The 12,896-nt window shown below is 40.6% G+C and overlaps 1 protein-coding gene across 3 annotated transcripts in view; it reads left to right on the top strand.

Moving 5' to 3' along the window:
* MYO1D (myosin ID) overlaps nucleotides 1-12,896 on the top strand; it is a 355,807-nt gene that overhangs the window by 127,638 nt on the left and 215,273 nt on the right. For all 3 annotated transcript variants that reach the window (XM_007190161.2, XM_028168535.2, XM_028168534.2), the window contains exons 12-14: nucleotides 1,491-1,561; nucleotides 5,082-5,156; nucleotides 11,402-11,534. In XM_007190161.2, coding sequence (XP_007190223.1) covers nucleotides 1,491-1,561; nucleotides 5,082-5,156; nucleotides 11,402-11,534 — 279 coding nt within the window. The remainder of the gene's footprint in view (nucleotides 1-1,490; nucleotides 1,562-5,081; nucleotides 5,157-11,401; nucleotides 11,535-12,896) is intronic.

Raw genomic sequence — 12,896 nt, 5'->3', positions numbered from 1 at the left:
GTTGAATGATAAATACATAACTTGTATTATTTTTTTATAAAGTAAAGAAAAAATCTAAAAACTTCTGTGTTTAGATCAGTTAAGACTTTGCAGTATCCAAATGTAAGAATATTCAATTATAATGGTATAGATATCTCTTGGGTCCTTTTCCTTTGGGCATTTTATAAGTAAAAGGGTTTTGTAAAAGTGGTTAATAAGAGAGAGAGAAGGAAAGAGGAATTAAATATTCTGGAGACCCCTCTGAATGTTAGACACTTTGGTCTCCATAGTTCATTTAACCTCCAGACCAACTCTCTGAAATAAATGATTGCTAAAGGAAACAGAGCAAGTAGATGGTAGAGCCAAGATTGGAACCTCAGAAGTCTGACACTAACTTCCTATAGTTACTCATTTGTTGAATTAATAGACTAAGTATTCCTTTAATAATCTAGACATCCACATAGAACCCACCAACCTGGTTGGGATTGTTTTCTGTCTAACACTACAAGTCAAGTGCTGTTTGTATGTAACTGCACTCAATGCTTATGGATTCTTAGACGTCTGCTTTTGAATCTATAGGATATCAAGTGATCCTTCACAGGGCGGTCAAAGAATCTAGGTGCTACTGTAATAAGGAAATTGCAGAAAGTTATAGAGACCCAGGGCTATATAAAAACTGCCTTCCCATAAAGTTCCTCTTCAGTGAGAAACAGCTGCAGAAGGTTGATCTGTGAAGCAATAGACCTGGAGTCCCGGCTTAGCAGAAGACAGGTGAGCCAGGCTGTTGTGTACATAGGAGAGTACAGACATTGCATTCAGTCCCAAGAATCCTTCCCAGAGCTGCCGCTTACCAGCTGGACCTTGGGCCAGTTACCTAATCTCTTTGAGCCTTAGTTTCCATGTATGTAAAAGAGAGCCCATAATACTTAGTCTAGATGTCAGTTGTGAGTATTGAATGAGATGTCCATGCCTAGGAGATAGCAAACCCTCAACATGGTCCTCCTTAAGTGGGACATGGAGGAGAAAGAGACTCTATCAGTCAAGGTAGGCTGGGCTGTGTTAAGATAGCAGCCAAAATTTAAGTGTCATAGACAATAGAAGTCTGTTTCCCTCCCAGGGACCCAGACTTCTTCCATCTTCTGGCTCTTCCAGCCCCTGGGGACTATTCTTCTCTGCATCCAACTAGTGGGAGGTGAAAAGAAAGTACAGAGGAGAATCACCTACTTCTTACTAGCTTTGGCCTTGAACAGCCTCACCTCACTTGCACTCACCTTCCATCATCCAGAACTTGGTCACTCGGCCAAGAAATGAAGTCTGACTATGTGGACTTCTGGTGAAAGTTCTCAGTCTTTACCACATTCGCCAAATTAAATCAAGCCCCACTCACTGTGATTTCCTTCATAATGATATCGTGATTTGTGACATGATTATCCTCTCCTATTAAGTTGGAATATATTTTTAGGAAAGAGAGAATGTCTGTTTTCAAGATCATCCCCTTCTTGATTTCTTAGCTCTGCGCCTCGGACAAAATCCTGGAGTTTGATCGAGATTTTCGAATTCGACATTATGCAGGTGACGTGGTGTGAGTATCTTACTTTGGTACCCGATGTGATGATTTGCATGCAGCCTCACTTCAGAAAATATAATCGAGGAAAATGGAAATTGTTTTTGTATTCATTTGCATTTTCCAGCCATTTCATATGCCAGTATATTTTAATTTCTTCACTTAAAACATTGGCATAGCTTCATTCATCCCTTGCTTTTCAAACATTTATTGAAGACACACCACATGACCATACACAGTTCCTGGCATTGTTGGCACTCAGTCAAAATCAGCTGATGGTTAAATAAACCATGGAAGTATGTTAAGAACTGGGATAGAAAGATGGGTAATGTGGGCCATGCCCTGAAGAAGCTAACAGTTTAGTGGAGGATACAGGCAGAATACATGATAAGTCGTTATAATAGAGAATGGAAAGGGTTAAATTGGAGACACGCAAGGCATTATGGGAACACTGAGGAGGAGTGTAATTAACGCAGAGTGAGGAGTGTGGCCAAGCCTTGTAGGAAGTGATGTCCCAGCTGAGTCCTAGGAGTGAAAGAGGCTTAGTCAGAAGACAGACTTAGGAAGAGAAGAGTAAGAGAGGGCATTCCAAGCAGAAGAGATAGCAGGCCTGCGGGCCCAGAGGTGAAAGTCACCATTGTACATAAAGAACTATACTAGTGGTTGGGTAACTATATGAACAAAAACCGGTTTACCATATGAATTTTCAAGTGTTATTTGAAAAAGTGAAATTCTCACAAGCTACATTTTCTGGTTATAATACAATAAAAGTAGAATTGGGGAAGAAAATGAAACTAAAAAAATATACCTAAACTAAAAAAATACCTTAGTATTTTCGTTTCCTAGGGCTGCTGTAACAAATGACCACAAATTGGTGGCGTAAAACAGTAGAAACTTATTCTTTCACAGTTCTGGAGGCCGGAAGTTAGAAACCTAGGAGCCGGCAGGGCCACACTCTGGAGGCTTTAGAGGAGGATTGTTCCTTGCTCTCTCCAGCGTCTGGTGGCTGCCAGCATTCCTTGGCTTGCGGCTGCATCACTCCAGTCTCTGCCTCTGTGGTCACACTGCCTCCTCCTCTTCAGGGTGTCTGTGTTAAATCTGCCTCTGTCTTAAAACTACACTTGTGATGGCATTTAAGGCCCACCTGAATAATACGGGATGAATTTCTCTTCCCAAGATCCTTAACGTAATCACATCTTTTACCATATAAGGCAACATTCGCAGGTTCCAGGGAATTTGACATGGTTGTCTTTCAAAGGTGGCATTTTTCAGTCTGCTACACTTCCTATGTTTTGCCCACCCAACACTGCTTACTATCTTGTTTTTGTTTGAAGTCCCCTCTTTTCCTTTCTGCTTATTTTTTACATTAGGAATTCTATTCATGTAACCCATTACGGGAAGAAATTAAACAACAACAGAAAGCAAATGATCGTCTCTATAGATGCCAAAAAGACATTTGAGGAAATTTTAATAGCTGTTCCTAGTTTGAATTAAAACTCTAGAATCATAAAATAATATGGCTCAAAATTATCACCCACCCCCCTCTGTCAAACCAGCCGTTAGTGCTGGGAAGGCACCATTATCCACTTTTTCTGGTGCTATTTCCAGGTTCCGGAATACTGAAGAGGGAAGATCCAGTACCATGCAGATATCTGCCTCTGAAAATCCAGGCCTCACCTATAGAGAGTACTTTTTATACAACCCAGATTGGCAATAACTGCAGAGCTGGACAGAGGCCTTAGAGAACATGCAGGGCATGAAGAAATTTATGCACAGTGTGTAAAATTCTTACCCAGGGTCACACAGCAAGCTTACGGAATAGCTGAGACAATAACTAGGTTTTCAGACTCGCGGTCCAGAAAGCTGGCCGGCCCCGTAGCGGAATATTTGATGCCTCAGACTTCCCCTCCTCTTCTTAAGCTCTTCAACCCTTTTTCAGATTTTTGCTGGGTATCTTCCGTGTGCACAATACTTTATAAAGTATGTTCCCTGCCCACAAAGAGCCTTCCATGTAAGATGCATACATACATATGTGGTTGTGTGCATGTATTTATTAACACACACTCCTATATATATATATATATATATATATATATATATATATATATATACACACACACACACACACACATACACACATTTAGATACATACACTGATACAACAGAAGATGGTTGAAAATAATTGCCATATGAGTAATAATGTGTTGCCAGAATTCAGAATAAGCAAATGATATAATACTTCTAACTGTGTGTGATAAACCCAGGAAGGCAGATGCTGGTCCTTGGGTGCTAGGAATTATTTTTATAGGAAAAAGTGGAAAGAAGGCTAAAAATATTTAGGAAGTAGTAACTAGACCCATTTGACTGGAGTGTATCCTTTGGTGGCATAGAGAAGGAGAAACACCTAGAAAAGTAGATTGAGATCAAATCACAATGAGTCTTAAAGGCCAAAATAAGGAGTTTGAAGTTTGAATTGTATGGGTCTAATGATAGATTAAGAGTCAGGTGACTTCAAGGGCTCAGTGAGAAGAGACTTGAAGGTGTTAGGAAGAAGACCGAGGTTGGAGGAGGCAAGGAAATAATTTTGGACCTGACGGCCTTAAAGTATGCCCACGGGCAGCACAGCCTGAAGGAACGTCCTTGCAGAATTAAACATGTAAGGCTGGAACATCGGTGGGGGGTCAGGGTTAGGTGCGATTGTCAAGGAAGACAATACAGTCAGGCAAGAAAGGAGAGCTGTAAGGAGCAGCTGCCTCTATAGGGTTACTACTTACCCAGCCTCCTCTCAGCCTGTTTTAATCATGCAGAACCCTCCCTTCCTGTTATCCCCCCTCATCCCCCAGTTTTCTCCCTCTAGAGCCATGCCAGTCACTGCAGCAGAGCAACCCATATTCCTACCTTTGTCACCAGCTGCAATCTTAGCTGGACCTTCAGGACATTACTCATGTCCCTTCCTCCAAACCATGAACACTGACCTTTTCATTTCCTCTTGAGAACGCCGCGCATGTGCCTGCTCCCGCCCTTTCATTTAATCTGTTTCCCTGTGTGATCTGCCTTCCTCTGTCTCTTCTGCTTATCCAAATCTTACCATCCTTTGCAGCTCTTCTTGGATTCTTTTCTCCCACCCTGAACACAGTGAGCGAGCCTTAGGCAAGTCATTTGACCTCCCTACGGATAAGACTGTTAGATCCTGTACGTTGCCGTTTTGCTTTTATCTTAGGAATGCTGGATGATAAATACAGCTGTCTTTTTAAAAGTCATCGTCTTGAGGTAAGCAACAAACCAGTAGAGAATGATGATCTTAATCATAATGATGACACTGATGTTGGCTCTCCTTTTGAGGAATAGAAACAGCACCCCCTCTGTACAGTAGGTGAATTTGTTATTCTTTAGCCCAGAACTGGGTGGACGATATCAGCTTTATAGATGATTGGTTGCATAATTTAACTGTGGAAAGGCTTGTAGACTTCTAGAAAAGCTTAAAAGTGGCTCTCGCTTGGTGAATAATGTGTTTTCTTTTTTTTTTTTTCTCAACTAGCTATTCTGTCGTTGGTTTTATTGACAAAAACAAAGACACTTTATTTCAAGATTTCAAGCGCCTCATGTATAACAGGTAGGATTGAAATTTTATTAATTGTCTTTATGTTCAGCTCTTTGACATGTATATTACATAATATGTATGCACATGATTATTTTATGTGACAATTTTAAGCGTTTCTGGTAATTTTTCTAGTTCTGCTTGATCATACTTAGTGAGTGAAATAATATATTACTTTATGATGATAAAATCTGTAAACTTAGGGCAGGAACCCTGTTATTAATATGATGTTCCTTGATTTCCCTTGGGTTGCCTCAGTTTCTCCGTTCATTGCTGCCATCCTCTGGCACCCCCGCCAGTGTACTCAGCAGTCCCCCGGCCAGGCCAGTGGCCATGGGAGACTGTCAAATAGCCTCTGGCCCAGCCGAAAGCTTTACATACTCAGATTCCCACTGTAGTGTCTTTGTAGTGTCTCCAGCTAAGGGACCACCCTAATATCAGAGTGGCTCTGGTGTCAGTGGTGATAGATCCTGAGTGGTCAGAATCTTCTCACAATCCAAGAAAATGTGAAAAATCTGTGGAGAAATAAAACCAGGCAGAGGATAGCAAGTTCACACCCAGTACGGATACCTTGGAAAGAAGGCCTACGAAGAAGAGAAGCTTCCTAGCCAGCTGCTTCTTCTGGATTAAAGTGTTGTTGCTCATGTATTAAGTCTACTCAGCCCGTTGGTCAGTAGGTCAGACAAGGTGTATGGAGCACCTCTGAGCTACACGTTCTTCTGTGCTCTTGGGGTGCAAAGCCCCTGCCCGCCTGAGGTCTTTTATTCTAGTGGAGATGACAGTTAATAAACAATAAAACAACGAACTTTCAGGTGGTAACAAGTGCTGTGAAGAAAAATAAAGTAGGTGAGAAATCAAAGGGTACAGACCAGGAAGGGCCGGGGAGGCATTACAGGTAGGGTGGTCGGAAAAGCCTTCTTAAAAGAGGGGTCATTTGAGCTGAGACCTGAGTGAAGTGAGAGCGTGAACCATGAACAGGGCGGGGAAGAGAGGGGGAGAGCATTCAGGCAGAGAGAAGGGCTAGTTCACCAAGGCACTGAGGTGGGAACGAGCTTGGGTGTGTTGAGGACGGCAGGAAGGCCAGTGTGGCTGAAATCAGTGAGGGGAGGGGAGAGCGATTGGGAATGACTGCAGAGAGGTCCGCAGGGCCCAGCTCACGAAGAGTCCATGAGCCAAGCATGATGGGAAGCCATTGGAATGGATGATGTGATATGATCTCTATTTTAAAGAAATCATCGGAGCCGCTGTGTAAAACCCAGACTGTAAAGGGCAAGAGTAGACATGCAGAGACCAGGTAGGAGGCTCGTTGAGTGATCCAGGCTGAGGCGTGGATGGTGGTTGCAGAGATGATGAAAAGTGGTCTGAGTGGGTGATGTTTTGAAAGTAGAGCCAGCAAGGTTTGCTGATGGATAGGATGTGTGATGTGAGAAAAACAGAAATCAAAGACGATGCCTGAGCAATGGGGAAGGGATGCTCGATTGTGGGAAAGACAAGAGGAGGCGCTCATTTTGGGGGGAAATCAAGAGTTTCGTTTCAGATGTGTTTTGTCAGAGGTGCGTTTTGGGCATCCAGTTGAAAATGCCAAATAGGCGATTGTTTGTGTGCATCTAGAGCTCAGAGTAAAGGCAGGACTAGAGACATAAATTCATGGTCACCAGTCTATTGATATTATTTAAAGCCATAGTCCTGGGTGAGTTTGTCTAGGGTGAGCAGAGATAAAAAATAAAAGAGAGAAGGGGTTGAAAGATGAATCCCTGAGATACTCCACCGTTTTGAGTCAAGCAACGAAAGAGGAACTAGCAAAGGAAACTGAGAGCATGCCTGTGAGTTAGGAAGAAAGCCAGGAATCTGGTGTCAGGCCAAGTCAAGTAAAAAAGATAAACTGTGTCAAACACTGTCAAGAGCAGAGTCCTATGAGGACCAAGATTCACCACTGGATTTGGAAACGTGAAGGTCATTGGGACCCTGACGACACTGGCTTCAGTAGAGTCATGAAGACAGATGTCTGACGGAAGCAGGCGCGAGAGAATGCAGAAAATGAGAATGTGGAGAAAGTGTGTTTCAACAGTTCTTTCAAGAGGTCTTGGTATAAAATGGTTCATCTGGATGGATGAAGCCTCCCAGAGCAGAGATGGACCCATCATCACTAGAAAGTCACAGAGATGTGGGAATGTGAGAGGGGACCCATGTAAGAGCTGGTTTGGGGAGAAGAGAGTTTCAGAAAGAAGTTCCAGTGCTCGGTTTATCAGGTAAGATGCACCCATTTTGAGAGAGAAATCAAAGAGTCTGGCGTTGCTCTGTGTGTAGAAAATGTCAAAAAGTCAAATCGGAAAAACGGCCTCAGTTGGCCAGTGACAAAGTCGGGGAGTGTTGCCCGGGGAAGGCAGCGAGGCTGTGTACCGGGAGGCTGCACAGGGTGACATTCGTTACCTTCTTGAACTATCACAGCCCAGAGGTTCAGCTCACAGAGAACAGCTGCACCTTCTAGTGGTGGAGTCACGTAACCCCCAGCTCGCAGGACCGATGCAGAAACAGACCAGCGAGCAGATTTATTTCCAGCGGACAATCTAGCGGTCTCATGGTATGGAACACTTGCATGGGGATAACGGCTCTTCTTCCCCATTGGAAAACCTGCCTGGGAAGTCAAATAGATCTCTGTTAATTGCCCATGAAAAATATCACCTATAGAATGCTTAGTTGTTTGGTAAGCCTGGAATCAGAACAGAGGAACTTAGATAAATCCAACAGTTAAGGGCATCAGTCTGAGATGAATCCATTTCACAACAGGGATGGTCTTGCCAAAGGTATAAAAACATTAAAAGTCTGATCATTGCAACTTGTTGTATATATCTCCGTAATAGGAAAGGCCTTGCCAGTGGGATGGAAAGTCTTCAAATGATTTTGGTTAAAACCATCCTCCTGGATGGTGTTTAGATGGGCTGCCTTTGCCTTTTCGATGCTTCCATGGCTAAATGACCTTCCCAAATTCAATCCTTTCTTTCTTTATATCTGTTTAAAGAGTAATCCCTGGACCTCTAGTTCTGTAGAGTATCCATGCATGTGTGCGGGCACATGCGTGTGTGTGTGTATATAAAGGGAAGGAGGCAAGGAGCAAGCAGGTGGCATGCGAGGTGCACAGATCGCCCTTTACCACCCTCGTTAGCCAGCTAAGTTCCGCCTTATCTGTTACACGTACTGGGTTTCTGGATAAATAAGCTTCCCTTTTAAGGGAAAGTTTCTTTTAAATAAGTTTGAAAACTATGTTGACTTACTGGCCTGCAAGTTCTTTTTCTTTAAAACAATTGTATGTGTCTGTTTTGATTCATTATGCATCAGTTCTACCGTTTAATAACGTAATAATAATAAACATCTTATTTCCTTCATTCCCAACATTCCCCCCTCCCTTCATTTACAAGGTAGTGTCTGAAACAAGACCAAAAGGGAGTAAGGTGGCACTGAGGGTAGAAACTGCGTAGACAAAGCCAGTGATTTTCTGTCTTTGATGTGCATCAGGATTTTCAAAGTGCACATGCTCTAGTTTCTGGAAATTCTATTCCAGAGGTGTTAGGAAGGCATCCAGGCATTGTGGGCACTAAAGGTTGAAAGCCATTGCCTCAAGTTCTCTCTCTGCTAAAGACTGAAATGGAAAAGTTAAGGAAAAGCAATATACATTTATGTGGTCATTTTTATTGATACGTGTATCATTGGAAAATTATGGAATAGGATTAGAAGGTAATAAAACTGGGTCCATGAACCACAGATCATGCATTATTTTATAGCCACTTTTGATGGTAGTTGGCACAGCTTGCTGGCAATGGAGAGGGCTAGGACTGTTTTTCTTTTTCTGCCTTCATTCACAGACCCAGTCAGTCTTCACCTCACCGTTTATCTTCTTCACTCTTGTCATCCATCTGGCAGTTTGCTGCTATTATTTAGAGCCTTTTTGTACAGAAATTTACTAAGTGTTCGGGGAACCAACTCAATTTTCTCAGTTTTATATCAGGAAAAGAAAAGTGGGCAAAATGATGGCGGCAGTAAACACAATTAGAAGAAAAAAAATCCATCTTAGGTCTTTTCTATTCTCAATCCCCAATGAAAAAAAAAAAATTCTGACGAGAGAAAAGTTTCCAGGATGCAGGCAACATTTCAAGTTCCAATTACTTTAAAATCAAAAGCACCCAATGTTGTGTTCGTTTCAGGTGTACAGCAAAGTGAATCAGTTACACATGTACATATATCCACTCTTTTTTAGATTCTTTTCCCATATAGGTCATTACAGAGTATTGAGTAGAGTTGCCTGTGCTATACAGTAGCTCCTTATTAGTTATTTATTTTATATATAGTAGTGTGTATATGTCAGTCCCAACACAACATTGTAAGTCAACTATACTCCAATAAAAATTTTTTTAAAAATCAAAAGGACCCAAAATGAAACAGGAAGAAAATCAGAGCTGAGACCACCATACATGTTTATAAAAATGTCTCCACTGAGCCAAATAAAGAATACAGTGCGCCACAACTACTGAGCCTGCGCTCTAGAGCCCACGTGCCACAACTACTGAGCCCGCACGCCTAGAGCTGATGCTCCACAACAAGGGAAGCCACCACAATGAGAAGCCCGCTCTACTCAACGAAGAGTAGCCCCCGCTCGTCTCAACTAGAGAAAGCCCGCGCGCAGCAACAAAGACCCAACGCAGCCAACAATAAATAAATAAATTTATAAAAAAAAAATACAAAAAAATTTTTGAATAATATACACAAAAAAACAACAGCTCTGAGAAGCTGCACAATAAGAAATGTTTAAAATGTCCTTGATTCATTTCCCAAACCTGTATGACTAAAGGAAAACCACTCTCCTCCCTTTTCTTAAATAACAGCTATTCTATCTCAAAAGAGACTAGTATTGTAGGTACTGATTTTTTAAAAATCATTCTTTGATTAATTGAGCCAACCAAATATAGTAAGAAAACTACTCGGGTCATTTGAAATACTATTTAAAAAAAAGACTTAGACCAGCGGTCTGCAACCTTTTTGGCACCAGGGACCGGTTTTGTGGAAGACAATTTTTCCACGGAGCGGGGCGGGGGGGATGGTTCACGCGGTGATGCGAGCGATGGGGAGCGATGGGGAGCGGAAGAAGAAGCTTCGCTTACTTGCCCGCCGCTCACCTCCTGCTGTGCGGGCCGGTTCCTAACAGGCCGCGGACCGGACCGGTAACCCCGACATAGACCACCCAAGTAACTCTAATTATAATTGCAATTTCACTGGCAGTTTAACAAAGTTGCATCCACTAAAATTCTAAACTTAATATCTTCCAAGATACGCTTAAAAGCAGTCACTATCCCATGGCTTATTTATTTTAAAGAGTCTTTTTTGGGTATCTCTGACATTCCTGGCCAAACTGAATAAAATTAACTATCTCTGAAAACACAAAAAAGCTATTTGTTGAACATACAAAGTTTCCATTAAAAATGACACAATATATTTTTTACTTCCTAAAGATTGATATGAATTATAACCATTATTTTGATGTAAACATGAAAAAATTAAAGTTTACTATTATTAGAATGCAAAAAAAAAAAAAAAAAGAATACAGTATATCATTTTTAGCCTGAAAACTGGCCTTAAGTACACTTTAAGAATTGGATTGCAACCGTCTTAGTGTCACATCAATAAAATACTGTAACCGCCGGTGCTACCTATAATGTGTTCATAATTCAGCTGCAGTAAAGGGATTTACTAGATGACAATGTAAAAGTGGTTATTTTCTATTCCTATCTGTATTTTTTGAAAGACCTGGCTTTTTGTGACCTATACTGAATGAATATTTGTTTCAATTAAAAGATGCTTTCTCTTTCATGATTTCTGCCCATGACATTGAGGATCGTTTTCCTACTAGTGGTTTGTTCTCATTCTTACAACGACCACCAAAACCATTTTATTTTAGGTATATGGTATCAGAGCTATGCAAACCATTTGAGGATCCTGCATAATAATAACATCGAGGTCACTTTAAAGAAGTTTAAAGAATTTTTCGAATGTGGTCTCGTTTGGACACATCTTCTCACTCTGTAGTGCAGTATCTGTCATTATACCCTCAGCCTAATTTTCTGGGTGGAATCATTTTTCCAATCAGGGCTTGTGAGTTCTGTCTGCAATGCAATCGTGGCTCCCAGGATACAGTTCAACAGGATTGCTTAGCAATTCATATTCAGCTTATTTGAATGTAGCATTCAAACCACTCTTTCTTTGCTTCTCAGTTCAAATCCTGTGCTGAAGAATATGTGGCCCGAAGGCAAACTGAGCATTACAGAGGTGACCAAGAGACCTCTGACTGCCGCCACCTTATTTAAGAATTCTATGATTGCTTTAGTAGACAACCTTGCATCAAAGGTAATTACTGTCTTTTTTAAATATCCATTTCATTTCATAGATTCCCTCTTGCTCTATGTTGTAGAGAATGTAAGTGTGGTTTGCTTTGTAGGTGATTATAATAAATCAAATTGAAGAACATATTTAAAGTGAGTGTTACAATAGAATTCTTAATCCTGTTTTGTTTGTTTGTTTTTTAACATGGCTTGGTAAAACAGTTGTTTGTGTCCCAGATGAAATGCTCTTCTTAAATTTGGGCCTTTTATCCTACTGTAGTCATTAATGGGAAAGTCTTAGTAAGATCTTTAAAAAAAAAAAAGCAGTATACTACAGGCATAGTATATGTCTGACAAAATAAACTTCAGCCCTGTGCTGAAGACAGGGCCTGGCTTAAAAAAAAAAATCTTGAAATAAATTGTAACATACCATCTTTATGTTGTATCTGAAGACAAAATGACCAGATAGAGGTTTAAGAGGAAGTTTAGTATTTAAGTATTGTCCTTAGGCTGTTTTAAATAGTTGAACTAAAAAGATGTATTATTGGCAGTTATTTCTGCTTTTTATTGTTCCTTTGAGGTCTAATACTGTTTGATAACTTTAGTCTGGGATTTTTTTTCCCCTTAAAGAACAGATTTCTACTCTTAACTGCTGCTGTTGACAAGTTTGATAAATTAGGCAGCATTCTGGGACTCATTATTTTTAGTGCCTTCATTTTTATCTTTCTCTTCTGATGCTTTTCCAGTATATTTTTTCTTCTTCATTTTTAACTTTTTTTTTTAAATCAACTTCCTCTCTAAAAATTTAAATCTATATTATTTTTGGTTACTTCCCTGTGGATAAATTAGGCAAATGCCACAAGAACACATCTATTCAGTAGCTTTCTATTCTTTTCATCAGGATTCTTTGGCCTCAGGTGACAACAGATAAGCACAATGTGTTGGCTTGTATAATCAAAAATCCAGAAAGGCAGGGAGGGGTAAGGACACGGAATGGTAGACTAGAATACCCTTAGGGCCCCTCCTCTTGTCCCTCAGCTTCTCTCTGCATGTCAGCTTCAACCTGTCTCATCCAGCAAGAAGGAAAGTGAACCTAGAAGGAAGGCATGGGACACAAGAAACAGAATTGAACACAGAATTTTATAAAATGTATCTTATACAATACATTAATTATAAATATATTGTTTATAAAACTTATTCGATTTATTCAATTAACTAGAAAAGAATCACTTTTTTCTAAATTTGGTAGTTAAATGTGAGTTTTTTTAAAATAAAAATTCTAGAACCATCTATAATTTCTTTATGGGCAATTGCATTCAGCTACTAAACAACTGAACCCCCCTTCCCCAAATTAGTGGCTTAAACAAGAGAGATATTTATTTCTCTC

This window comes from Balaenoptera acutorostrata, chromosome 20, assembly GCF_949987535.1.
Source record: "Balaenoptera acutorostrata chromosome 20, mBalAcu1.1, whole genome shotgun sequence".
Taxonomy (NCBI): domain Eukaryota; kingdom Metazoa; phylum Chordata; class Mammalia; order Artiodactyla; family Balaenopteridae; genus Balaenoptera; species Balaenoptera acutorostrata.
The sequence above is the reverse complement of the archived record's forward strand: the minus strand, read 5'-3'. Positions and strand labels throughout refer to the sequence as shown.